Source organism: Trachurus japonicus, chromosome 9 (genome assembly GCF_045865225.1).
Source record: "Trachurus japonicus isolate A0001 chromosome 9, Traja_1.0".
NCBI lineage: Eukaryota > Metazoa > Chordata > Actinopteri > Carangiformes > Carangidae > Trachurus > Trachurus japonicus.
Genome location: NC_140915.1, coordinates 28252340 through 28278765, shown reverse-complemented (window position 1 = coordinate 28278765; position 26426 = coordinate 28252340). Strand labels below are relative to the sequence as shown.

At 42.3% G+C, this 26426-nt stretch overlaps 4 protein-coding genes across 5 annotated transcripts in view; 2 read left to right on the top strand and 2 right to left on the bottom strand.

Annotated features, from left to right (window-relative positions):
* rtkna (rhotekin a) overlaps positions 1-13674 on the top strand; it is a 53894-nt gene extending 40220 nt beyond the window's left edge. Inside the window, exons 2-11 of the mRNA XM_085787122.1 lie at positions 4200-4461; positions 4957-5010; positions 6687-6804; positions 6899-7123; positions 7324-7418; positions 7990-8096; positions 8227-8358; positions 9365-9530; positions 9687-9791; positions 11240-13674. Coding sequence (XP_085643248.1) covers positions 4200-4461; positions 4957-5010; positions 6687-6804; positions 6899-7123; positions 7324-7418; positions 7990-8096; positions 8227-8358; positions 9365-9530; positions 9687-9791; positions 11240-11955 — 1980 coding nt within the window. The 3' untranslated portion in view covers positions 11956-13674. The remainder of the gene's footprint in view (positions 1-4199; positions 4462-4956; positions 5011-6686; positions 6805-6898; positions 7124-7323; positions 7419-7989; positions 8097-8226; positions 8359-9364; positions 9531-9686; positions 9792-11239) is intronic.
* Positions 13675-14280: 606 nt separating this feature from the next.
* Positions 14281-17143, bottom strand: mblac2 (metallo-beta-lactamase domain containing 2). Its single transcript, XM_085787120.1, has 3 exons — positions 16570-17143; positions 15344-15558; positions 14281-15026 (listed from the first exon to the last, which is right to left on the bottom strand). Exons 1-3 carry the CDS (start codon positions 17009-17011, stop codon positions 14853-14855), a joined length of 831 nt encoding a protein of 276 aa, XP_085643246.1. The 5' UTR covers positions 17012-17143; the 3' UTR covers positions 14281-14852.
* A 161-nt stretch (positions 17144-17304) lies between these two features.
* On the top strand, positions 17305-22051 carry polr3g (polymerase (RNA) III (DNA directed) polypeptide G). Its single transcript, XM_085787121.1, has 8 exons — positions 17305-17568; positions 17744-17875; positions 20186-20315; positions 20896-20961; positions 21046-21105; positions 21187-21254; positions 21349-21474; positions 21597-22051. Exons 2-8 carry the CDS (start codon positions 17765-17767, stop codon positions 21684-21686), a joined length of 651 nt encoding a protein of 216 aa, XP_085643247.1. The 5' UTR covers positions 17305-17568; positions 17744-17764; the 3' UTR covers positions 21687-22051.
* On the bottom strand, positions 21890-26220 carry lysmd3 (LysM, putative peptidoglycan-binding, domain containing 3). Of its 2 annotated transcripts, none has more exons than XM_085787118.1 (3): positions 26109-26220; positions 24830-25106; positions 21890-23612 (listed from the first exon to the last, which is right to left on the bottom strand). In XM_085787118.1, the coding sequence occupies exons 2-3, from the start codon at positions 25094-25096 to the stop codon at positions 22914-22916; spliced, it is 966 nt and encodes a 321-aa protein (XP_085643244.1). In that variant the 5' UTR covers positions 25097-25106; positions 26109-26220; the 3' UTR covers positions 21890-22913. The 2 variants fall into 2 exon arrangements, with proteins under 2 accessions (XP_085643244.1, XP_085643245.1); XM_085787119.1 differs by having other exon boundaries at positions 26162-26220.
* Between the last annotated feature and the right edge of the window lie 206 nt (positions 26221-26426).

The window sequence follows — 26426 nt, the reverse complement described above, 5'->3', positions numbered from 1 at the left end:
TTTTTCTCTCCCAATTATTTCCACACCTGCTCATTTACAAAGCTTTGTGCTTCATTACATTGGGAGCAGAAGTGTTATAGTTATAGTTATATTGAGCCCTCCACATCTTTTTCTGCTGCCAAATCTGTCTCTTCGAAGCTCGAGCCCCACATCTCAATCTTCTCCCCTTACTTTTCTTCCTCACCATCTCTCCATCCTCATCCTCTGACCTGCTTGACATGCTGTGCCCTCTCAGTTCCTCTCTTCCCCTCACAGTTCCCTCTTTTTTTTTCTCTCTCAACAGCCTCTCTCACTCCACACAGACCTTTCGCCCTGTCAGGCTGTATCTCTTTCCTTTCTTTCTCCCTCCTCTACAGCTCCCTGCTCACCCTCCTCTCCTGTTTTCTTTGACAGCACCACCTCCCCTCTGTGTCGCCGCTTGATTCCCAACATGCACTCCATCCTTGTCGCTTATCCACCCTGCCTTCACCCTTTGTCTGGCTGCAGTCCACAGTGCCGCCGTCACAGGCAGTCAGCCTCTCTGGCAGTGCCCACTGGTCTAACACCTGCCACTCTGAGGAGGACACTGTGTGAGAGACTCATTGTGACTGTGTGTGTGTGTGTGTGTGTGTGTGTGTGTGTGTTTTGGAGGGTGGTATTCATGTGTGCCTGTGAGCATTTGGGAAAGATGAGGAAAAGAAAATGGGTTAATCATCTACTCTAGGCTTTTGTCCTGCTTGTTGTCGTATACGTGTAAATGCGTTGTTTGCTGTGTGTTTATCTGTTACTCAACCATCTGTGAGTGTTTATGTCAGGTTGTTTTACTCTGCTAGCCCGACATACAGCCAGACACTTGGATTAGAGTGAAATCTAGGCTGCTTGTCTTCTATTCTGAGATCCCCAGAAGGAGAAGCTTGTTAATTTAGCTGCTATAAATACTGGACCTCCTCCTAGCAGGTCACTTTAATGCATGGAAATGAACTGTGGTAACAGTTCCTTTACTGTGCCTCTTGTACGTGTGTGTGTCAGTGTGTGTGTGTGTGTGTGTGTGTGTGTGTGTGTGTGTTATGCATTCCTTTAAAGTTGGCCAGCCAGCCTCAGGCTTAGGGATGAATGCAGCATAGTTTGCGGTGCCACTATTGACAAAGACATCTGGACACAGTCTATGCTGGACTTTCTCTGTTTTTCTTCCGTCCACATTTATTCTTTACGATTATTGCTCTTAGCTACTGGTTTTGTTGTGAATGAATAACAGATCAATATTTTCTTCAACAGAGTAATTAATTGTTTCCCTATAAAAGATTAAAAAGAATGAGTCTCAAGTGGTGTAATCATTTTGTACAGAACAGTTGTCTTCAGTATTTATGACTTGATGAATTGCTTCACTAAGGAATCAAAGTAGTTTAGTCAGTGACAGCTTGACACGAACAAATGGAAGAGGAGGCTCTGTCTGAAAGAAGTAAAACTCAAAAAACCTCTGCACATAATTGTTTTATTGGTGATTTAAGAAACATGCATTTGTTTGTTTGTTACTTTTTAAGCAGTTTAGTCTGTGGAATACATTTTCTTTTATTTTGAAACTGTATTAGAGAACTCCTACTCTCTCAGTTATGTTGTGCTTGCTACATTTTGCATTTTTAAACAGCTCAGTCTGAACTTGGCAGCAGCAGGTATAACAATGCTTGGAATTTTTTTTTTTTTTTACTTTGGTGTGTATTTCTGGCTTTGTAGCAATCTCCCGTTCTCAGTTAAAATTACTTCTTTGTCTCCAAAAAACGGCACTTTATGATGAAAGAAAAGCACATCAACTCTCATAAACAAACACTTGACCTACAAAATTGAATCCTCCACTTGTACATTGCTGACTATCAATGTTTATACTGTTGCTGTAATTTGGTTTCCTTTCTTTTGTGGTCAAGAGTATGATAATTGCTTTTCAGGCAGTGAAAGTGTTTATTTAATGGCAGGCTTATTTGCGTAGCTACACTGTGTTCAGCAGCCGCAGTGCAGATTTTACACGACTACAGACTGATCATTATCATTATATCAGTATAAATACACTCAATCACGCTGCGTCTGATAATTCTGCACTCCAGCAGTTTCAAAGGAGAAATCTGCTCGTAATCACCCCCAGCCATTTTTTGAATGTCATACCGTGTTATTGTAGGAAGACGTACTGTAACGCACGTCAGACTCCTACTGACCGTGTTTAAATGTTTCAGTGGTTTGGTTTGGAAACAGAATAGCTAGATCTTAAGTGCGATTTACAGCTGTTAGTGTAGCTTTCACCACCATAGTAGTGTGGTTGTATCCTGAGGAGCGAGTTAGCTTTCCCAATGCTGTGGTTAATCAAGAATTACGTGAAACCTCATTTTGTAGTGCGCTGTGTCCAAGCAAGAGTCTGTGTCCAAATGTGGACTTTCAAGTCAAAACCACATTCATCCCTCTCCCACTGGGCCTGTTCGGAATAAAATTAGAGGCTCACGCCAGGGGAGAGACAGGTAGAAAGGGGGAGGAGGAGGAGGAGGAGGAGGAGGGTGTGTGGAGGAGAAGAAAGAAAAGCCGATGAGGAGGACAGTCAAGTGGAATGGATGGAGCGCACGAGAAGGCGGAAGAAAATGAGCAGTGAAAGTATAAAAGCTTAAATCAAAAGAATAAAAAATTCATGAGAATCAGGCAAAGAGAGAGAGAGAGAGAGGAGAAAGAGAGGGAGAGGATCTATTAGAATTATTGGACTAGAGGAGGAGAAGGTGCATTTATCAGGCAAAGAGGGGAGAGAAGAGAAGGGCAAAAGGAGCATTAGAGATTATTGGTTGGGGACACTGTGAGATTGCTAATGTATCACAAAAGAGGAGGGGCACGCAAACACCCACCTACAATCACACACATGCAGACACCCACCCCACCAGTCCGACAGATGTTTCCATTTGTTCATACATTCATCATACAGTAAACACCAGGTGAACTTCATATTTTCCTTATTTATTTAACCAGATCTTTAAAGACGACCTTGCTGATCAGCATTCTCTGGATTTATTTGCATTGATTTGTACATGATTCAAAGGTTTCAGCTTGAAAAAAACAAGAGCACTGGCACTAGCGCTCAAGGTCGACGTGGCTTTGCTTTTGCCCGGGCTTTGTTTGATTCCTGGTTCCCTTTGAGCTCTCTCATCTTCTTTCACCGCTAGTCCTCTCCCTTCAGTGACTGTTGTTTTAAGTTCATGCATACAGTCTTTTTGCTCTGCTGACAGAGTGAAGAGGGGCTTAGAGATTTGTTTAAAACCCTGGACAGCATCGCCGGAGACACAGCCAGACAGTTAGGGATTGAGGAACCTTCACCGCCTGAATGTGTTTGGGTTTGCGAGTGTGTGTGCACTGCTGTGTAAGTGTAGAGTCTTTTTAATCACAGACAGGATGGCTTTCTTGCCCCAGATAAGCTCTTCCTTTTAGAAAGCTGTCTGAGGAAAGGGACGGTGGCTCGAAGTCGCTAAGTATGTGTGTGTGTGTGTGTGTGTGTAGATGTTTGTGTATGTCTGGGGCTTCTCATTTGGGCTACAGACGTTCAGCGTTTGACAGCTTCATTCTGTATTCCCTCACTGGAGATGTGCCTCTCCCTTTGTGCGTGTGTGTCTAGTGAGTAAGTTTGCACTAAATGATTCAGCATCTACGTGTCTGTTCAGCCGGGGTGGGCTTGTTGGTGAGAGGGCAAAAGGCCACGTGTTTATTGTGCCAAATCTCACACACATCAATGAATACAGACTTCAGACTGCTTTCGGAGACACATCTTAATCATGTATCCACAAGAGGCCAGATCTATTACACTTTGACCATCTAGTTGTCTTCTCTAATCTTCTTTCCTTCGTTTCTATTTCTCTCTTATTTTATCTACCTTTCTCTCAGTTTACCTCTTGTACGTGGTTGCCCATAAAGTTGAAATAAAATATTTTTTTTACCTCTCCACATGAAATGATTGTGACAATGTGATTTATTCTTAATAGATAAAGTGTATCTTTATCCATCAATTTTATTGAACAATCTCTTCCAAACATATCTGTGAAAATTAAACCACAATAACCTTTATAAAGAATGTGTCTGTGACCATGTATTTCGCAATAATTTTTCCCTCCATTTACAAATGTGACATTAGGCGTCATTTAAGACTCAATTCCTTAACAGTCTCCTTTCCTTCTCTCTCCCTCCACCATCAATTGTCTCTGCAGGACAGCGACATCCAGAAGAAGATTGACCATGAGATCCGGATGCGTGATGGGGCCTGCAAGCTGCTGGCTGCCTGCTCCCAGAGAGACCAGGCGCTGGAGGCAGCCAAGAGCCTGCAGACCTGCAGCACTCGTATCATGGCCTACATGTCGGAGCTGCAGAGGATGAAGGAAGCTCAGGTCATGCAGAAGGTGACAAGGAGGTCGTCGGATGCGGGGCCGATGGACGACAGACTCCCATGCAAAGGAAAAGTGGCGATATCAGGCAAGTAACAACAAACTGACTGACAAACTGACTGACTGACCGCAGTGAAGTGGGTGACTTGCAGATGCTGCCTGTCGCAATATGACAGAGGACAGTCAGATGAATGATTACGAAGCTACGCTGTTTTTATCACAGACACACTGCAGAGAGATAATTCACGCCAGGAAGCAAGATAAGAGGGATGAAACATTTCTTTTTCCAGTCGTTCTTGTTTTATATGTGTTTACAACATGATGAGAGATTGAAGAAATAAATGTTAATGAGTTGTGTGTGTCTGTGTGGATGGATGGGTGGAGGTACACTGGGGTACTGCTGAATGTCTGGGGAACGCTAGACACACACGGAAAAACACAAACACAGTTGGCTATCGATATGAAAGCAGCATGCGCAGGGAGATACATACACACACACAATCACGCACACACCGATTAAAAGAAAACGTGTTTCGGTGTTTAACATTTTTGTAGTCTAAGTCTTTGTCTGTTGTCTTTACAGATCTTCGTATCCCTCTCATGTGGAAAGACACAGAGTACTTCAAGAACAAAGGAGGTAAGAAACCACCTCTCTGCATGTGAGGAAACTTATTGATGGCTTATTAATGATGCATGCCTGTGGGTTTTGTTAATGATTTGCTTGTAAGGGAGGGACAGAAGAATTGCAAGATGCTGAATTTGTATGAAAACCTTTGAGAAATCATATGATGTGAGTGTGGGACTCCTTGTGACAATGGAACAAAACTCACATTTTCATCATTGGCTTAAGGGCTAAACACTGATGTGGGCTTTTTGGTTTGATGTATTTAAAAATATTTGGACCCAAAGGGACTCCCACTGAACAGTGCAAACAAGGCCATGAAGAATGACACTTTTCTACTCAGTTTCTGTTTCTTCTCCCAGATAAGTCTGTATTTCACAGGAACAGATTAAAAAAAAAAAAGACAAGACACCCCTGGCAGAAACAACGTGACCCACTGTTGCGTCTTGTTGGCTGTTCCTCTTGGCTCTGAGAAGCAGCAGTACACTGGCACTGAAATGGGTCATTATTAGTGGGGCAGAGAATACTGGAAGGCTGAACAAATGAAATCTGACATTGTGCATTTAAGGAACGCCCCTGGTCTTTTGTCTTGGGGGGTGTTAACTGTGAACTCAGTCATATTCAAATGTTTTTATTGCATTTCATAATTTAGTGGTGCACTGAAAATATAACAGTGGTTGTATTTATATTGACTGTTTTTCATTCCGCCTCCTCTTGATAGAGTCAATGTGGGTTAACCTCCGTACAGTCATCATAAGAGTCTCTGTGCTCATTCTTTCTCCTGGCAACTTGAATGAAATTAATCTGCATGGCCTGTGCATATAAATGAACTCAAGAGACAGGTAGTAGACTCTTAACAAAGCTTAATGAGGCTGTTAGTCAAGGTCATTAAGCACACCGAGACATAAACTAAGCCCAGGAGGCAAGGAGGAATAGTTCATGCTCCTCTCTCACGTGCCCAATCATATTTTAACCATGTTGAGCTCATACTTGGAATAATAAATGGGAATATTAAGTGTCAGTTTGGCATTGACCAGGAAGCACATACAGTGTGAGACCCACTGGAGAGGTTGTCATTGTAATAGGAACAGACCACCACCTGTCTTAGCCTTTTCTGTTGGCAAAATGATCATCTGGATTCAGTTGTGCAATAGAGGAAGAGAAACACGCATGAAAAATGATAGTAGATCACCTGGGGCCATATTATTTTTTATAATAACAGTGGTATCGAAGGAGCTGTGTACTCATATTATGGATGGTGTTCAGAAACAAATAAAAGGGGATTTCATCTTCCTCATAATCCATTTGTATTCCCTTAGATATAGTTAATCTGCAGCATATGTGGAAGGAGAGTGTTGCTCTCATTGGCCACTGCAATATTAAAAGACCATTGAGCTTCAGTTCAACGCTCAAGGTGCCTAACAATGCTATACAGGAATCTTTAGCAGAGTCGGGGGTGCTGAACTGAAACGAACAAGAGTAGAGGTGCTTGTCAGCCTGGTGCAGGAGTTTTAACCATGTGCCTCAACACTTAGTTTTAACAGATAGCTACCACTTCAAGGCTGCAAGTGATGCAGCTTTAGAGGTGAAAATGAATTCTCAAGTGATGCAGATGAATAAAAGCCGATGAGACCTCTAATGTGTATTTTTCTCTGTCTCCTACTCTGCCTCTCCGCCTTGTTCTGTTGCAGAGCTTCATCGGTGCGCGGTGTTCTGCCTGCTGCAGCTGGGAGGAGAGATCTTTGACACAGACATGGTGATAGTGGACCGGACGCTCACTGATATTTGCTTCGACAACACCATTGTTTTGTAAGTCAACTGTCTGCCTGCAATACTCACAAAAAACCACCCATACAACCTGTAATTGACACTGACTTTGTGTTCATTGTGTGGCCTTGTGCAGTAGTGAAGCCGGCCCAGGTTTTGAGCTCCGAGTTGAGCTGTACAGCTGCTGTTCAGAGGACGACTACTCAGCAGGGAGCACACCAAGGAAACTAGCCAGTAAACTCAGCTCCTCCCTAGGACGGTCGGCTGGGAAGAAGCTCCGGGCAGCCATGGAGCCCGGACCATGTAGTCCTGTCAGTAACGGAGGGGGGGCTCCTCTCTTGCTACCAGTTCCCTCTGTGCCGTAAGTTTGGTTTTGAAATAATAACTAGTTACCGTTTGACGCCAGTTAGAGTGAATGGAGGCGGAATAGAGAGAGGAATAAGAGATAGTATGTCTTTCTGAGAGCGCAGGTGGGCATATTTATGGGGACGGTTTCTCACTGTAAGCATGCATACTCAAACACCAAATGATTTTTTTTCTCCCACGCTTGTGTTTTGACAGAGGCCCTAAGTACCACCTCTTAGCTCATACCACCCTATCACTGTCACACGTCCAGGACAGCTTTCGCACACATGACCTCACCATCTCAGGCAACGGTGAGTGACAGCTTCCATCAATCTGTCTCCTTTCTCAGCCAATTCAGCCATCTGTCTGTTTTTTTTTTGTTCTTCTCTCACACATCACTGTTTCACTTGCTCCCCTTTGCATTATAGTTGGAATAATTTCCTTTAACCCATCGAATTGTGCACCTACCCCCTTAACCTCCCTTTCCGACCTTATCCTTCCACTCTGTCCTCGTGTTCTCTGACAGGCAGCCATTGTCAAGGTCATAGTAATAAAGCCCATGCTTGTGAGGTGACTGTTGTGTAAAGCTGTAATGATGTGGGCTAACAAGGGTCCAGATCCTCCGACAGACAGGCCCCTAGTGTTTTATTCATTGGCCCTTCAGCCTGCTGTAAAGTTTCACTACCGCGCTGCCAGTCTTTTACACCCCTGTGCCTTGTATTGGTTTTAAAAGGGGGGTGACGATAATGTGATGTGCAGATGATGTGTGTGTCTGTCCATGTGTGGTTGCACATGAGTGTGAGTGCATTTGAATATCATGAGGGAGTGCTGTCATTTATTGATGGTGTTTATTTTTGCCCATCCGTCTCCCTCTCCCTGTAGAAGAGTGTTCGTACTGGCTGCCACTCTATGGTAGTATGTGTTGCCGCCTCGCAGCTCAGCCTCACTGTATGACCCAACAGATGGTGAGCGGATGTTTGAAAGTGAAGGTAAGTTGGCAGGTGGGTGTGTAGCACTGATGTGTTGACATTTTGTTGCTTCTTACGATGCCATCTCTCTTTGTGCTTCCTTCCCCGTCTTTTACTCACTCCCTGATCGATCTTGTTGTCTACCCCGCAGCAGTGTGGAGGTGACCCTCAGAGTTGGACAAAAGTGTACGCCGTTCTGAAAGGAACAAGCCTCTTCTGTTACCACCGGCAAGAAGATGTGGAGGCCAACGTTGAACCAGCTTTCACTATTGCGATCAACAAGGTCAGGACTGGAGAAGAATCACATAAAAACAAACTACCTGGGATGTAGTAATAAGCCTCCAGAGCTGAATCCAGCCTTACAGGAAACATACAGTTACAGGAACACCTAAGGCATCAGCAGTGTAGTAGCTAAGGCCTGTGGATTGCTGCCAGATTGAATCTTAAGCCAACTGGTGGAATCTGAGCCAAAAAATAAATAAATAAATAAGAGATGATATCCTCTTTTAGTAAGGCATATCAAGGTGCCCCTGAGCAGGGCACTTTAGTAGTCAGTTGCCCCGGTAGAGCTGCTCAAAGGCCAAAAGTTGGAAGCTTTGATTCTGTGGCAAAGCAAGTGAAGGGCAGGCATGTCTGAATAAAATGAACCAACGATCTCAAAACGAAATCCGTTCAGTATCTTCTCTATTCATTGCACACATAATAAAACATGGTGGTCAGAGCCATCCAATTTAGGAATCACATTTCTTTCGTCACCCTGTCAGCCAGTCAGGTTCTCAATCATCTTATTTCCTGTCCCTGTGTCTGAGAGTTGATGCCTGTGGGGCTTCTCATTCTTTCCATAGTGACTCATTCAGTCTTTTGTAGCCTCTGACCCTGAGCGCACTGCTGACCCAAAGCCAAGACAGTCAGATCAGATCAGGTCTGTATGATCCATTGTTAGTCAGCTGTCTGGCGGAGGGAGCTCGGTGTGACATACAGCTGAATGGAACAACACTGCCATCTAGTGGTTTAAAACAGGCCTAGACGCATTTGGAGTAGAGCGAGGGGGTGGGAATTTAGGTGTCTGCACCTTTTGTTGGATAATTGCTGAAGGGAAATGGCTTGGAAGAGGGCTAATTGCTGGCTTTATTAGTGAGGGCTTATTTTCAGTGGGGACTTGCAATTACATTTGCCGTAACGACCACTTGTTGCAGCGCATATATTTCATACAGATGTACTGGCATTCATTCCTGAAGGTAATCATTATGTGGCAGATGATTGTATTCTTTGTTGCTCCCCTCTTTCAGGAGACCAGGATACGTGCGTCAGAGAAAGACCCTCACAGTAAAGTTCAGAATATCTGTATCAGTAACCAATACGGCGGTGAGGAGGTCACACACACTCTGACCACAGACAGCCGCGAGGACACACATCGGTGGATGGAGGCCTTCTGGCAACATTTCTATGATATGAGTGAGTACTTGCTTCCCTATAAATCATACAGGGTGTCATTATACACCCCCTATGTATACAAAACTCTCACATATGCTTCCATTGCTGCCATAAAATACTGTATATCATCTATACATTGTATGATTTGTGGAATAACTGTTTGTCTCCAACATACAGGCCAGTGGAAGCAATGCTGTGATGACTTAATGAAAATTGAACTGCCATCACCAAGGAAACCAGCTCCTGTCACACCAAAACAGGGCTCTCTTTACCACGAAATGGGTAAGACCCCTTCTCTGATCGAAAGACATTGAACTATAAAGACTAAGAAGGGAAAACAGGGAAAGAAAGCACTGTCTGACTCTGCACTGCATGTGACTGTGTGTAGCTTTAATTCCTTGTGCATGAGAGATGCTGTCACAATTAAATTTTCCTCTCCTGATATCTCAAACTCACACTCTGCTTTACTTGTCTGTACTGTAGTTAGAACGGGTCTTATCTCTGACACGCTGACTTACTCTCTGTCTTCTGTTTCTCTGTTCCTCTTTGTCCTTTTTCAAATTTCCTCGTCCGTCCTGAATCCTTCACTCCCTGGCTTTGGCTCCTTCGTCCCTCTTCATTATTTTCTTGTGTTCTCATACATCATTCATGATAAACACCACATTTCCATTAAACTTTCACCATTCATTTGTAATGGGTGGATTAAAATTATCTCTGAATTAATCTTTTTTTGTTTGCAATCACACATACGTATCAACCCTCACCAATTTCTCTCACCATCATTAAAACACATAAAAACTGAACTCCACCCGCTGCACACCTCCTATCCACTCCACCCCTTCTCTCTCCCTCTCTCTCTTCTACTGACCTCCCTCTGGGTCTCTCTAACTCCCCTGGCAGCCCCTCTTGCCACACCCTCCTGTGAGGGTCTTCTGCTGCAGGATAACGCTGTGTCTGCTGAGATTCGTGCTCTGCTCTCATCCTATTACAACGACAGGTGAAGTAACAGGATTAGGGCTCCATGTAAATTATGTTGTAGTAAATGTTGCAGTCCCAAGAGCCTGGATGGAGTAAAGCAGTCTATTGGGGATAAAGTTGAGGCAATCCAGGATGTATTTCAAGTTCAGCAACTTGTTGATGGTTTGTGAATTCAGCAAAACATTACAAGAGAGAATGTAATGCTCCCATCATCAAACAGGAAGCAACAATGAGATAAATCCAAACGTTAATGATTTTCTCTTCTTTTAATCTCAAACATGAATGTATACGTGTTCCAGGTGCATAAAGACAAAGGCTCCATGAACACAGTTCACTTTATATTGTACTCTACTTTTTGAGTACTTTAAAAATTTAATAAACAATATCTTACCATCGAAATCCTTTCAAACTTTTCTCCCTTTGAACTCAAGGAGTTGTTTCATAAAAACATTTCACGGCTTCAGTTTGAAGTTTGAAAATCTAATGATTTTGAGAAATCCATCCAGGATCCACACGTCCATCAAGATTAAGACGTTCCTAAATTTTGCAGTGAAACTATCCTCATCCATACCTCAGTCATTTGGCAAAAGAAATGGAGAAACAACTTTTAGGGCATGTTTGTTTTTAATTCCTATTCAAAATGATAATGACTTCATTGCCTGTTGAAGGCCCAAATTTCAGATTTAATCCTGAAGCAGTAACTTAGATGCTACAGCAGTGTAATGATGAGTTTTACTGCATTTCTCCTGCAGTTATTGAGTCATCTGATGACCTCAGCACTACTGTGTCAGATATCCTGGCTCGGAGGTTGCAGGAGCTGGAGCTCCGCAGCCAGCTGGGCACATCTCCCACCTGGATGTCTGTGTTTGAAGAGAACAACCCCAAAAGCGCTGGCCGCCCTCGTCCCTGTACTTCCCGTCTGTCCGGCCACAGCCCCTGCACCCCTCATCGAAGACCCCAAAGTCCTGTGAGCCCCCATCGCTGCCCACAGGTGGGTCTGCTGTCCTCGGATGCAAGCCTGACGTCAGACAGCGACAGCCACTGCAGCACCAGCCCCTGCTCTCACCACCATGGCTGGCCCGAGCCTTCTTCAAACTTCTCTCTCTTGTCATCTTCCCCCTCCCGGCTGAGGCCACGCACTCTGTCGCTGGATGCGAAGCTCAGCACCCTCCGAGGGAGGGGATACGGAGGAGGAGGGACCCTGCAGTGCCCCTGCCAACCTCCTCCCTCCTCGCTGCTCACCCCTATCCCCGTATCCTCTCGTTCACCTCAATCACAGCGAAGTACGCAGACCACACTCTCTTGCTCCAGTTCCACCTCCAGCAACAGCTCCAGCAACAGCGAGGGCAGCCACAGCCCCGAGTCATCTGAGGGAGCCCCCTTCTCGAGGCCCTCCCCGGCTCGACGCAGCCTCAGGAACCTCAGAGCCAGGCTCGATCCTCGAAACTGGCTCCAGAGTCAAGTGTGAACTTGTTTCCTGGCAGACATTTTATGCTGACCTAAAGGCAGTAGTGCTCATTAAACCATGGTATAACTGGCTTAACACATGTGAACCCACCTCAGACTATCTGCTAGGCCATATGCACAGTTCTGAGAGGGATGAGCTGCCTCTGCCTGCCTCCTGGTGCAGGGTGGCCCATGGAAGACCTCCTCCTGGGGCAAACTGGAATGTCTTCTAATACAAAGGACAGGTGACAATCACTGCAGGCAACCCTGCACTCTAATGGGTTGCCACAATTTTGAAGACAGTCCAAAACTAAATGGGAGGTACTCTGCTTGCTATGAGAAATTATGGTCTAATGTAAAGTGATGCTAAGAGCTAAGGACTTGATCTGATAAGCACGCCACACTAGGTCTACTCGGTGCCCTTGGAATCTAATTCTGAAACTGGAACAGGTTTTGTTTTGTGCTCTGCATCAGCCGTCCTGGCCACTCGAACATGGTCTCAACGTCATCTGTATTAATGCACTAGCAGTGTTTGACTGGATGATGATTCTTGTCTGTTTTAAAGAAAGGTTTGCAACGTTCATGCAATGAAAGCTGGTAAGCATGTGGCAAGATGATCATGTGAGATGAGATAAGGCATAAATCTGTCAAGAGTTTTCACATGTAAACTGTTGAGTGTGGAGGGATGTTTGTTGCCTGTACTGTGATATCTACTTTAGTGTACTTTTCTAATCATTCACCCGACAGATGATCTTTGTGGTTTCCTAAAATTACTATGCACCATTTTTTTTTTGTTCTTTTGTTTGTTTGTTGTTTTTGCATGATTACACTTACAGTTAAAATGTTGAACTACTTGAGATCATTTCAACAATGAATCTGGTGAAAGCTTAACTTAATGCAAGTGCTCATACTTACTGTACTGGTAATTACTGTGATCTCTTCAGGGTAAAAATCTGTTCTCTGGTCTATTTCTTTTACACATTTATCTGCACACTATTGACAGGCTGGAGACAGAGCCGAGTAAAACATCATTACATGTATAGAACAAACCCTAGAATAAACTGACATTAACCAAAGCTATTAAGAATATTATTGAAAATCCAAGCCATACTTATAATTCTGCTACACTGCCTTGTGGCAGTATTGTAGGAGTTCACTGAACAGTGATTCCGGCCTATGAAAAATCCAATTAAATGTGAAAACATCCATTTAGCTATTATTATGCAACATAAGAATAAGATTTTTTTTAATGGTGGCTGTATTTTAGAAAACTATTGATGAAACTGAATACTTACATAAAACAAGGTCAACTGTTAGATTGTGATAGTTAAATGAAATTTAAATGGCTTGTTTACACTGCCACCTGTTTTTGTCTTTTCAGTTATGTAAGCTGTTGTCATTTAGACAACTCACAGCAATTACTTTTTATCACAAGAAAACTGAATTAGTAGAGTTGGTGTCTCGGTTTGTGCAGTAAAGCCTCTTCTTCTGTCTCTGTTGTTTACTGTGGACTTTGGTAACAGTTTCTCTCTCTGGCCTCAGAACTCGGGCAACCATTTTTACTAAGATTTAAAACTGTCAAATGCTTACAAAACAGCATTTGTTACTGTAAATTAATTTTTATAAGTTAACAAATAAACCTCCTCTCTTTGTCTTTTGTTACATTATTGATTTTGTTATAAATGCAGCTATATTGATACCTGATTATCATAATGGTAACAGATGATGTGCAGATCTTTAACTGTTATGAATAGATAACATTGAATGTTATAACCTTGCAAGAGTTTCCCTTGTTAGCAGGCTTTGTGTTCTGCATGTACGTCGTCTTAGAAGGCGAACACGAGAAAATGTGGAAATCTCATGTTAAAATAATATAACATTAATTATAATAAATGTTTTATCAACTATCCAATCTGTAATTGTCTTATGCTATATACTGTATGTTCAAATCATGTCTTCGTGTCTTTGTTACATGGAAAATGTTCCGAACACAACTGTAAGTACACTGTATCAAAGAAGATATTAGTGTAAGATTTAAACACCCTACACTTCTACAGACTGTAGACTAGTGATGTCTACCTGGGGAAAGCCCCTCTTTTCTGTATCACCATGAACACCTACTTCTGCATTGGAAGAGTTTTTTTCCATCAGATCATAAAAGTACTTAAAGATTTCTGCACTCTGAGAATATGATGGATCATATTCTATCCATTTCCCTTCTACACCTCTTCCTCCCTTCAGCAACAAATCCCATAGGAGATTGCCTGTTATACTGTAAGAACAACCGGAGATAAAACCCCATATTGAAGGTGCAGCAGTCTGTGTTGTAGAGGCATCAAGAAAAGCATGGTAGAACAGAGGCTTTATTGTCAGTGTTTCGATAGCAAAGCCGTAGATTAGTCAATAGTACAAAGCATTCTTACAAACATAGGAGGTAGTGGACACTGAGTCTTCACTGAGCGTTATAAGAATGCATAGAGAAATACTATGGCCTTATTATTGACTGTGTTTCAATTGTGTCAGAGGAAAACGCGAAGCTCCCTGCTTTCTGTTTGTAGTGCAGAGTTGTACCATTGTTGTGCTATTGTAAATTCACATCTGTTTTAAATATAAAAATCATACATCTAATAATATTCAGACCAACATACACATAATCATCAATATACAATCAAATAACACTCATAAATACTTTATATTATATGCTTTATATGATGCTGATAATTGACTTATGTAACCCAATGGGGGATTTTTACACAAAGTTTGGCAATTATATGAATTATTTTGGATTACATAAGTAAATGAACAATATTACTGTTACATATGGATAATGGGTGTTCGCCCTCCACACCCTCTTTCATGTCCTTTAAAATATTTGTCTGTGTGCACTTATGCTTCCTCCTGCTCCATGATCCCCTCTCATTAACAGGCACTCCGTGGGTTGGAAGCCCGCAGCGCCACCCCAGCCAGAGTACTCCAGGCAAATGTGGAGAACTTTGCGGGGCACGTTCCAGCTCTGCTGATATATGTGGTTGCGAGCCGATGGAGCCGCTTCGCGCCAAAGGTGTTGTAGTGTCCTGGGAGGACTTGGTCAACCTGTTTAATGAATATGGCAGTTGTTCAACAAATGATTCACAGCATGTGCTTCATCAGTTTAGGCATTGTTACACACCAATCTGTATTCATCAGTTGATGAAACGTATCACTGATTCAAGGATGTTTTTATTGCTGCTAAATATTTTATTTTACATGAAAAATAATATATCTCCCTTCAAAATACACATAAAAAATAAACTTCTGGTCAAAAACAGGACCGTGTCTGGATGCTTTGTATCAAAGCTCAGTTGACAATCACAGATGACAGAACTAGGAGCTGAAATGGTTAGGCCACTTCTACTGTATTTCATTGTTACCTGTTCACTGTCGACCAGCCCGACCAACCGCTCACAGCTGCTGATGTACTCGCTGACGCGGCTGTAGGGCAGCCAGTCAATCATGGCACCGTCATACACGACGTCTCCGCTGAAGAGCAACTTATTGTCTCGGTCGTGGAGGCAGATGCTGCCCCGAGAGTGACCAGGCATGTGGAGCACGGTCAGCTGTCGATCACCCAGGTTGATGACATCACCTAGACAGGAGAGAGGGAGGGGGAGAGAGTTGTATCATATTTTCACATTCATTCATATACACAAACACAGTGGAACTTCTGCAGATTAAAAATGTGTCTTCTTCATAATTTATTTAGCTGGAGTCAAGCTGGGGTTATATTTTTGTAACCCTGTGACACCATGATTTGTGGAGTCTTGGATATTCACCATATTGATTTGGTCCACACTGGGTATGACTTGCACTGTGTGAGTGTGTGACAATATAGGGAAACTGAAAGACCAAGCAATGAGATATTTTAACTGCATTGCAGCAGTGGTGGCTCTGACACAGCAGAACAAGTGTGTTGACCAACTCTGCAAAAATGACAATCTGAATACTAAAGACAATAATAGATTTTTGTCCAAAATTCTAACATAATGCAGACTTTTGCTATCTATCTTAGAAATTATTATTATTATTTTATTATTATTATTAAAATCTAAAGTTGCAGAATATGAGTTTAACTTACTAGTGGTTGATGTTATGTGTATCTGCTCATTACGTGGAGGGTGTTGGTGTGATGGAGTGTGTGGCCATTCTGCATTTTCTTCTTTTCCTTCTTCGATGATGCAGAATGCATCAATCACTGGCACACCGGCTTAAAATAGAGCTGCTTTGCAAGTAAAGATGACGTAAGCGGAAATAGTTTTAACCCCTTTACAATTAACGTGTCTGTAGCCGTTGTAGAGGCCGCCACCTTGTGCAATAATAAAGACATTAGGGAACGGTCAGGGTGCGTGTCTACGTGAGTCATTCTTCGGCCAAAATTCATTGTTCAGTCAATTCTTCCTATGGGGAAGAAATGGTTGCGTATAAAGCCCTCTGTGCAAACTAAAGAGTCCAGGTGCAGCCAGTGAATGTCGCCTAATGGTATCGACCATGGTGCTCATTTCCAGGCAAATGCATTTAAACCTCATTACCTGACGTTTGATCACAGACCCACAACGCCTTACCAAGAATCACATCTGCAGAAGCGGCCTCTCCTACCTACCCTCCTGCAGGATGTGTGTGGGCTGCACAGCCTTCACTTTGTAGTGTCTTGCCCTCCATCCTGGACTGGGAGACTCGGCTATCTCCCTGTCGCTGAGCCAGGTGACCGTTTCAAAGTTGTCTCCGTTGGCCAGGGCATCGACCTCGGCACTGTGGACGCCCACCTGTTGGAACTGATGCAGACCGCCCGAGTGGTCGAAGTGTGCGTGGGTGGCGATGGCCAGCAGCGGATTCTTCCTTTGCGGGTCTTTGCCGAGCAGACCCTTCTCGTCGATGTAGTCAGGTAAGCTCCTCAAGCCCAGACCAGTGTCTATGACTACGTCCTGGTGTGTGCCGCGGAGCAGCCAGATGTTGGCCCGGTTCTCTGACTGGTAGAATCGCTCCTGGATCCAGAAGAGTCCGTCTCCGAGCGATTTGTGAGCGTACCAGTCGGCTGCAGACATCCCAGTTCATGCACCTGTCGAGGTAAGCTGCTGTGGTTATTGTGCTGTCTGGGGATTTTTTTTTGCGGCGGAGAGGTGTGACTGCTAGCCGTCTAGCTAGAGGTGCTATGTTTTCATTGAGGTTAATGTGACGGGGGGGCCGCTGGCACACCCTTGTAGGAGGAGAGCGCGCTCATTGGGCGAACGGGCGAGTGACGTCAGACTGGAACGCGCTGCCATTGGCTGAAAAATAAGCCACGCCTTCTCAGACGTCAAGCGGAGGCGGGGTGAATTAAAGCCACATTTCCACATGCTGACCACTGTAGAGTGAGCATAGTGTTGCATGGCAGTGCTAGCAAAGTGGCACAGTTTTACACTAGACTTAGCTGTAAAATTGGTGTTTTCAGGAGTTAGTGTACGGGTCTAACAGCAGATACAATCGGGAAGCTTAATGTGCAGTCTAAAAGTGACACGTGGAGACTCAGTAAAGGCTCAATGCCGCTGAACAGCCCTGAAGTAGATAAGACTTTTAGGACTGTACGTCTCCACATTAGGAACAATTTACTAACAGCCCCTTAGTGAGTATTACAACTTTCGGTGTATGGTATTGTGTTTCCGACATTATATCAGTGCTGTCCAACGTTGCATAGTTGGCAAAGTGAGAGAAAAGGCGACGCAGCGTTGCATTAACTTGTTGTGTCCGCACGTGTGTGTAGTGGCGTTGACTGAGAACATGTGGGCTCTGTGCTGTAGGTACAGAGGAGGCTTGCAGCCATGGCAGGCAAGGGTCGTGGAGTGGCTGCCTTTACCTTCAACATTGAGGCTCTGGGCATCGGCAGGGGCAGCATGCCAGAAGCCAGGGTGGGGCCCAGTCCGTTGTTTCCAGTAAGTACCGACTTCTCTCTCTCCGTCTCTCACTCACTTACTCACTCGTTCACACACACACACACACACACACACACACACACACACACACACACACACACACACACACACACACACACACACACACACACACAGACACACACGATGACATATCACATTGTAGTATTAGAGTATTAAATCCACCCATAAACAGTCATAGTGTTAAAAAATATATATATGAATCTCTGGGGATTTGGCCACAGATTACAGAAGCATCGCATCATCCATTTAAATAAAAATACATAATATAATATTAATATAATATGAAATATGTGTATTTGCATGAAAAAAGTTTCGCTAAAGCTGCATATCATGAAGCGTGTCTTCCTAGATCATCAGTTGCTAAAGTATCCTCCATTATTTTCTGCATGATGCAGCAAACAGGGGGGCAAAGGGTAAAGATGAGCTTTTGATCAGGGTCATTTGAGGCCCCGATGGTCAGTTCTCCCTTTTTGGATTAAGTTTAATTTTGTGAGACACCTTGTCAAATGAATTACTGAACTGAACAGCAATAGTTTTCCAAGCAGGGGCCACGGCCCATGCAGGGAGGCCAGTGGACATTAAGGATTCCTCAGCAAATTGGTAGGAAGATGGGGGGTGGGGGCAATTAATATTATTCAAATATAACTATTATTTTATGTGCATTACTATAACTATAGGCTATTTAATATCATATTGAAATCTTACTTGTCATGCTCACCTTTCTGTTGCCGGCAGTCAAAACATCTGTCACCATGTCATAAACTATAGCTGACTCCTTGGTCAGTGCCTCCCACTGTGCTGTTCCACACTGCCTATAAAAAGTATTCACCCCCCTCTCAGATGTTTTCCCCTTTTATTGCTTTCATACATGAAATAACTATTTAATGTCAAAGTGAAACTGGATTTTTAGTGATGTCATTTAATTAAAACTATATAATGTGAAATAAATGACTGCATAAATATTCACCCCCTATAAAGTGACAGACTTCAATTGAGATTCAGTAACTTAATGCTAGTAATCTCACAATTAGTGAAATGGAGATCACCTGAGTGCAAAATATTGCAAAAGCCTGGATGATAATCTGACTAAGGCTGCAAGAGAGCTACAAAAAAGGATGGATTTATTTTCCAGTAGGACAACGACCCAAAGCATACAGCAAAAGCTACACAGAAATGGTTTAAAGGTAACCATGTGAATGGTCTGGAGTGGCCGAGCCAAAGCCAAGACCTCAATCCAATCGAGAATTTGTGTCTTGACTTGAAAAAAACTGTTCACACCCAATCCTCAAACAACCTGACTGAATTTTAGCTGTTTTGCAAGGAAAAGAAGATGTGCCAGCCTGTTTGAGACCTATCCACACAGACTCAGTGCTATGATTTCAGCCAAAGATGCATCATTAATGCTAACTTGAAGGGGATGAATATATGCAATAATTTATTTCACATTATATAGTTTTGATTAATTGACATAACTTTGAAAAATCCAGTTTCACTTTGACATTAAAGAGTTTTGGGGGTACATATTTGTCAAAATATTTTATTAATCACGATTTCATTCATACAAGCAATAAAAGGGAAAAACATTCAAGGGGGGTGAAAGGCATTGTGAAATGGTTAGCCTGCTAGCATGTAGCTAGCTAGTGCTACAAAAATGGACCAGGAAAAGACCTGACAGCTGCTAATGTAATTATTCTTGTGTAAGTTAAAATGAGAAAATATATTAAAGGGATAGGTCAACATTTTGGAAAAATTAGTCTATTGCCATAATCCCTAGTCATAGGAGAAGGTTCATTACATTACATTACATCATTAGTGCATGTTGTTTTGAGATTTGTGGGGCAGAGATGCGAAGCTGTGACCTGCACATTCGCCACGCTATGAAATAATCATGTATAGTTATTGAACATTAAGACACATTAAGCAAATACTCTGAACTACTTGCACTTTTGAAATCACTCCACCCAGCAGCCCTGTCTGGAATGTAGCTACTACTTCCGGCTATGCATTTGCCTCAAAAACAACTCTGTCTCGTAATGTTACATGATGATTTCATAGCGTGGTGAATGTGCAGGTCACAACTTGTCTAGGAGAACGTTTTGGAGTTGTTGGATTGTGTATGAGTTTTGAGGGGCAGGGAATCTGTACCGTTCACCTCTATCATATTTGCTGAGCAGCTCGTGTCTCTGCCCCGCAGATCTCAAAAGAACATGCACCGATAGTTAAAGGTAACATAATTGTCAGTCACACTTAATCACTATCATATCTCCTCTACTATCCATCCCCGGCCAGAACACAGACTTCAAACCAGTTCCACTGAAAGTTGGTGAGGATGAGGACTACATGTTGGCCTTAAAACAGGAGATGAGGGGCACAATGCAACGGCTGCCACACAACATCAAGGCTAACAACAATAAAGCAGGTGAGAGGGAGAGCAGTGCATTAAAAACCTGACAGCCAGTAGAAATGCTACAGTATAGCAAGACAATTGGCTGCTGTGAGGAAATAAAATGCACTTAGGAACACTTAGGAACTGAAACATTTAATTAGGGTCATATCTGGAAAAGGAGAGACAGACTGATTTTTGGCAGAAATATTGGGTTACAGCTGCTATCTCATCTGGCGGTTGTGATTTGATTCTCATGGACTGGCCTTACAGGCCTTTCAGATTTCCCTCGATCAACATTGAGCTAAATACATTCAAAACAAGTAGTAGATTTTTCTTTATAATATCCTAAATGTTTTCAGGTATACAGTATATTGTTGGTGCTTTACAAAAAAAAATCTGATAGCTGTAATTTCCATATCCAGGATCTTGAAAATGTATAACCATATCTGGAAATGTGATGTGATTTAATTTAATTTATCACCATGCCAAAGATGCAGGAGTAGCACCCAGTGATTGGTGTTTTTTACTTGCGGTTCAGCTACTATGACTGTGAGGTAAGAGTGATCTGTTTAAGTGTATTGAGGCAGAACTTGTTGTTGTTTATGTGAAACAGAAGTGGAGAGATACACGGAGAGATACCTAAAGCAAAGCCAGATGGAGGATGAGGAATGGACTCCAGGTACTTGCATGACACACAATCATGGGATTTAAGCACAATTAGAAAATATGGTAAATAAAGTTAATATTTTGCTTGGTATTCTAGACTGGAACCTTTTCCCCAAAGAACTGATGCCCCAAAATAAAAGACCTCGTGCTAAAGCAGGTATATTAAAGCCATTTACTTATGTAATGAAATTTTAGTCTGTAACTATAAGTTTCAATACAAAATGCTTAAATCCAACAGGTACAAAGAGGAAAACAACAGGGAAGATACCAAACAAAGACACTCATGATGTGCTGAGTAAATTAGATGTAAGGCCATCTAGACTTGTTTGTGCAACTTCATGTATTCATGTCCGTTTGAGCTAGCAAATGTTATAATTTAATCCTCATATCAATATTGAAGGAACTGGCAAAAAAAGATGATGGAAACCCTGAAAAATCAGATGACGAGACCGAGAAGAAACCGGGGAAGGAGGGTGAAGAGGAAGAAATTGAAGAGGAAGAATATGAAGAAGAGGATATTGAAGAGGTTAGATTAACAATGATAATCTGAAATTTCAATTGCCAAATTTGTTCAATATAAATTTAATTTGGATTGTATATACTGATAAGTCTATTTTGACTTTATCCTTTTCCTTTGTTTCTGTGTAGGAAAATGACTACATAGAAAGCTATTTTGACAATGGTGAAGATTTTGGTGCAGGCAGTGATGACAACATGGATGGTGAAGCAACATACTGAGGCAGCGTAACTCAACTATGCAAATCCAAGCGAGCGTACACCGTTGAAGCAAACGGTCATCATATGATTTGTTTCTTCTCGTTAAATATTGTAGATATGTTGGATATATTGCTAAGCAGAGCGATACTTTTGTTTGCATTGTGGTCTTGAGAAGCAAGTTTTCCTTTAATGACTTCTGTAAATAAGAAAGGCCAAACTATGTGTACACTGGCAATAATTTATTCAAAATAGATGTATTTATTCTCCAGCCTGTAGGAAGTCTCCACAGGTTGAAAGGCACATAATGTCGACAACACAAAATGCTTTGTCATAAAATATCAAGTGAACACAGTGAAAATAAAAGGGCTATATAACAAAGACTAAAGTTTCACATAATTATAGTGTCATTGTGGGAATACTGTGCATTTCCCATATTCCTCACCATGCTCAGGTTATTTTTTGAAAGAAAAGCTGTTGTCTTCAGGCAAGCTCAAATTACAAAATCGCTCAAGGAATTTCTTAAACATAATTTAACTGCAACTCCCAATACTGATAAAGTAAAACAAATGCTCAATAGTGGTGAAATAAATTAATTCTGTATTAAACACAATGGCAGCATCCATACTTTTCCAACAAGTAGCACTGAAAATTACTAACATCTGCAAAAAAAAAAAAAAAAAAAAGCTGAACAAACTCTGTAAATACCAGAGTAATTTTGTGCATGAGGTTTTCAAACAACATCCACAAAGAAACAGGTGAGAGATTTTCTCTCGTGGTTTATTTATGAACTCCTTGGACACAGTTTGTGTTGAGCTTACTGCAAATGCAGCAACCCAGCTGATAAAAACATCTCCTTGGTTCTCCTGACTCTGCTTATTATATAAACTCTGGAACCTGTCCATGAGTTCCAGGAAGTTCAGCTATTATAAAAATATGTCTGTCAAAATGGAAAACGCATCTGAAAGACAAGTGGACCCATTTCCAGCCCATCAGCGCTCCGTGTTGAAAAGTATATACGTAAATACAAGTAGACAGACGTGCGGAATGATTGTGGCCACACCCTTATTCCTAGTCTCTCAACAGGATAAAATTATCTGCAGCCACGTTGAAGTGACTGCCCAAATCAGACAGATTGCATTGGTGTATTTAGTCAATAAAATCATTAAAAAATGGGAACATCCAGTCAGTTTTATTAGGTCTCTGAGCTAGCAACCAATATATGTGTATATATAAAGTTATATTCCCTTGCTATGTTTTCTCGTGCGCTTCGTGTTCAGCCTCTCCTGGTTTGTCCGCAGCAGGTCCCTGGGGATTCCCATTAACCACATTTCCAGCATCAGGTCCAGGTCCAGCCCCTGCATTGTTGTGATCTCCAGCAGAAATGTCCACATTACTGTCCTGGTGTTGAACTTGTGGAGGAATGCCATGATGGCTGACATCAGCTTTCATAAGAACCTCATAGTACAGCAGATAAAACACAGGCGTGACTATACCAACAACCAGCATGATGGCCACTGCCGTCCACCATCTCATGCCCCAGTCGGCTCCATAATAAGGGTCCTTTCTCTGTACTGGTTTATACTCTGCTTCTGCTAACAGCGGCTGCTGCTGCTGCAGCGTTAAGGAGGAAACAACCTCATTCAGGCTGCTCCGAGATGGGCCTGTGGATTTCACCAGGCGCTCAATGTCCTTGTCCTTCTCCAAGAGAAATCCTTCCACGCTATCAGTGGAAGAACAAGAAGAGTCTGTGGAGGACTCGGAAGGGAGGGAGGTAACAGGTGAGATCTGAGGCAGGCGCGTTGCACCAGAGGGAGAGGCGGGTTTAAGAGGACCAGTGCTGTGAGTCTCAGTGAGGACACTGAACCTCCTCACTGGAATCTTAACTGAACGCAAGGCAAAGAAGTCCTGCTCTGTCAGGAGGTTGTTGGCACGTTTTAGGTCTGCCACCTAGGAAAATAGAATAGATGAAATAAGTAAAATGATTACAGACAACAACAAAAAAGATTCTGCATTGTGAGACAATCACTTTTGCTTAGGTGGATTTAACAGTGAATTTCCTCTCAAACAACCCAAATTCAAATATAAGATTTATGGTTTTAAGGCCCTCCAATACTGTTATTTGAAGCATGGAGTGGCTTCTACATGATTTCAAAATCACTAATTTAAAAGAAAAAAAAAAAAGATTTTTCTTTGTTTACACGACTTGTTGCTGGTGGCTGGTCACATATTATAAAATATCAATTATAGGCAACCTTCAACAGAATTATGAAAATAACAATCCAGCATATTACATGAAAAATCAGGTATAGAATTAAATGTGTGTCTGTGGGACAAACACTGGATAGGATTAAATGTTTTAACCTCTAGGACTCTAACAAATCAATCATCCTCTACCATGGATAATTGATGCCATAATCTTAATCGATGCATTTCCATTTTCATTTTATTTTTTAAGAGCCATTTATTTACTCTGAAAACATGTTCAGGTTATAAACCCTCTTTTCTCTCTTTGATCAGGAAAGAAATATTTTTACATCCGATGTGGGAATGCTCTTTTGGATAACTGCAGGACAAATTATTCAATTTTATACACCAAATGTATTTCCTGCTACAATAACAGATGCATTCTTTTAATGCAATAAATATAAAAACCTCCTCTACACCCAGTGTTGTTGTAGGGTACTTAATTATAAAGACCTGTGAAGGCATGGAGGAATCTGGATTAAACACAGGATTTTGAAACATTGGATAACGTTTTTAAACTGATTTTGTAACTGTGTGTGAGTGAGAGAAAAAGAGAGAGAGAGACCAGAGAGAGATCACTTGCACATGTTGCAGGTTGTTTTGATTTTACCTTGTGTGCAGTCTGGTGCATCAGTCTGCCTGGAGACTGTGCTGGGCTTAATTATTTCATCTAACTATACTACATTGATCTAAAATACAGAATTGTTCTAATACAGGCATGAGAGAGAGTAGTAGAGTAGTAACAGAGTTTGTTCTAACTCTGCCTTTGTACAGAAAGAGGAATTGTAAATTATAAAGACATGTTTGGGAACCTGTAAGAGTTGCTTGTATAAACATTCAAGGCCAAATTTGCTTCTGTTTCTGCAGGAAAACTCAAAAAAAGAAGAGCGATTCAGACACAGATGTGATCATAGACGTACAGAGCAATGGTACTGTAGGGAAATGCTGTTCAGAGTGTCACCCTCTTGGATATCTCTGGTCAGGTAGATAATATCGTCCATCCTCTCTCTGGAAGTGCTCCTCCGTAGCCTTTCTCTGCCACGAGGCCGCAGTTCATAGTTCTCCCCATCTTCCTCTGACAGATCATTCTCTGAGCCATTGTTTCCAAACAGGTAGGCATGACCGCCATTGGCAGGCTGCACCATGGTGGCTGACTGGAAACCATAGTGCTGGCTTCTGCTGGACATTTTTTCCTCACTGTATGGGAAGAAATAAGTTTGAGTATTAAATCATGAACTAACAAAGTTCTGAATAAAGGTGAACAAAAAACTATGATACATGGTTGATTCTAGGTAAACAAGCAATCACGGGCCACTGCATCCTACTTATTATAAAAATGTAACTTAGCATACGTTTCTTTCTTTGAAAACTCTGTAGGGTGAGGGCGAGGTTCGCTAATTATACGTTGGCTATTATCTGACAGTCTGGAAATTCAAGTTACACTTAAGCAGGATATACTGGAAGAGGCTATAAGCGTCACTTATGTGTGTGTTTGTCTTTTTAAATGGACCTTTAGTCTAATAATAAAAGTCTATCTATCTATTAACAGTCTTTCTCGTGTCAAGGTCCTCTGATTACATAACATTTCAGTTCGTTACCCAGCATGGGCCAGTGGAAGAATTTTTGCTTCGGCAACTGGAACATCTATTAAGATCACGTTATCTGGTCATTTCTCTATCACAACATTGGACACAGGCATCAGATAAATAAAATCAACTCTTTTACGACTTAACGACTGAATGCCACAGTCTTGGCCAAAGCTAATGTTAGCTAAGTTATCAGCTAACAGTCCAAAGTGCTGACCATAAGCACAGCACTATCAGGTACACAAGGATGTCATTAACTAGACAAGCTGAGAGTTAACGTAGCGGTGGTTCTAAGCCAAGGTTAGCTTTTACTTGTCTAAGCAATTAGCTACACCTTAGTACCGCTCACCCCACGGGAGTCCAGTCAACGTCGTCATCGTCGTCAACAACGAAAGACCATGTAACTTCAGTAACTCGCCCCTAAGTGACCAAATCACGGCCTCAAATGAATATTGGTAAAGCGCACGTCCACAGTCCAGCTCGCTAGCACAGGCTAGGCTAATGCTAGCTGGCGTCCACTTTGGTGGCCAGTGAGGTCCAAACTGTTGTGTAAGTCAGTGGTCAAAGCTGATGAATTGTGCGAAAGGAGGAAGTTATCAGCAAGCGTCTTTACCTGTAAAAAGTGAACAGCGATCAATCAATTGTCTTGAATAATATCCATCATACTTCCAGGAGATTATCTTCGCTCTCACCTTCTTCTTCTACTTGGTTGGTTTGTTGCTGCTGCTGGTGCTACCGTTCACGCCACGTCAACAGAATACTTACGTAATGACGTTGTAGCTGACGCCTCCAAACTGCCCACGGTTAATCACAAGATGGCGCCAAAAGTTAAGTTAAAGCAGAGAATTTCTGTCCCTGGTTAAAGCTGGATATTTCCTAGATTTTCAAAGTGGACGGTGCAACTACCAAGAATTTAGATAGAAGTTGATGC

Excerpts from the sequence above, each read along its gene's own strand:
- mblac2 (XM_085787120.1), bottom strand. The coding sequence starts at position 17,011 with ATGTCTGCAGCCGACTGGTACGCTCACAAATCGCTCGGAGACGGACTC. Across the intron at positions 15,559-16,569 it reads CACACACATCCTGCAGGAGG|GTGATGTCATCAACCTGGGT; the intron begins GTAGGTAGGAGA and ends TCTCCTGTCTAG. Across the intron at positions 15,027-15,343 it reads GGCTGGTCGACAGTGAACAG|GTTGACCAAGTCCTCCCAGG; the intron begins GTAACAATGAAA and ends TTCATTAAACAG.
- polr3g (XM_085787121.1), top strand. The coding sequence starts at position 17,765 with ATGGCAGGCAAGGGTCGTGGAGTGGCTGCCTTTACCTTCAACATTGAG. Across the intron at positions 20,962-21,045 it reads GGATGAGGAATGGACTCCAG|ACTGGAACCTTTTCCCCAAA; the intron begins GTACTTGCATGA and ends TTGGTATTCTAG. Across the intron at positions 21,475-21,596 it reads AAGAAGAGGATATTGAAGAG|GAAAATGACTACATAGAAAG; the intron begins GTTAGATTAACA and ends GTTTCTGTGTAG.
- lysmd3 (XM_085787118.1), bottom strand. The coding sequence starts at position 25,096 with ATGTCCAGCAGAAGCCAGCACTATGGTTTCCAGTCAGCCACCATGGTG. Across the intron at positions 23,613-24,829 it reads CCCTACAGTACCATTGCTCT|GTGGCAGACCTAAAACGTGC; the intron begins GTACGTCTATGA and ends CTATTTTCCTAG.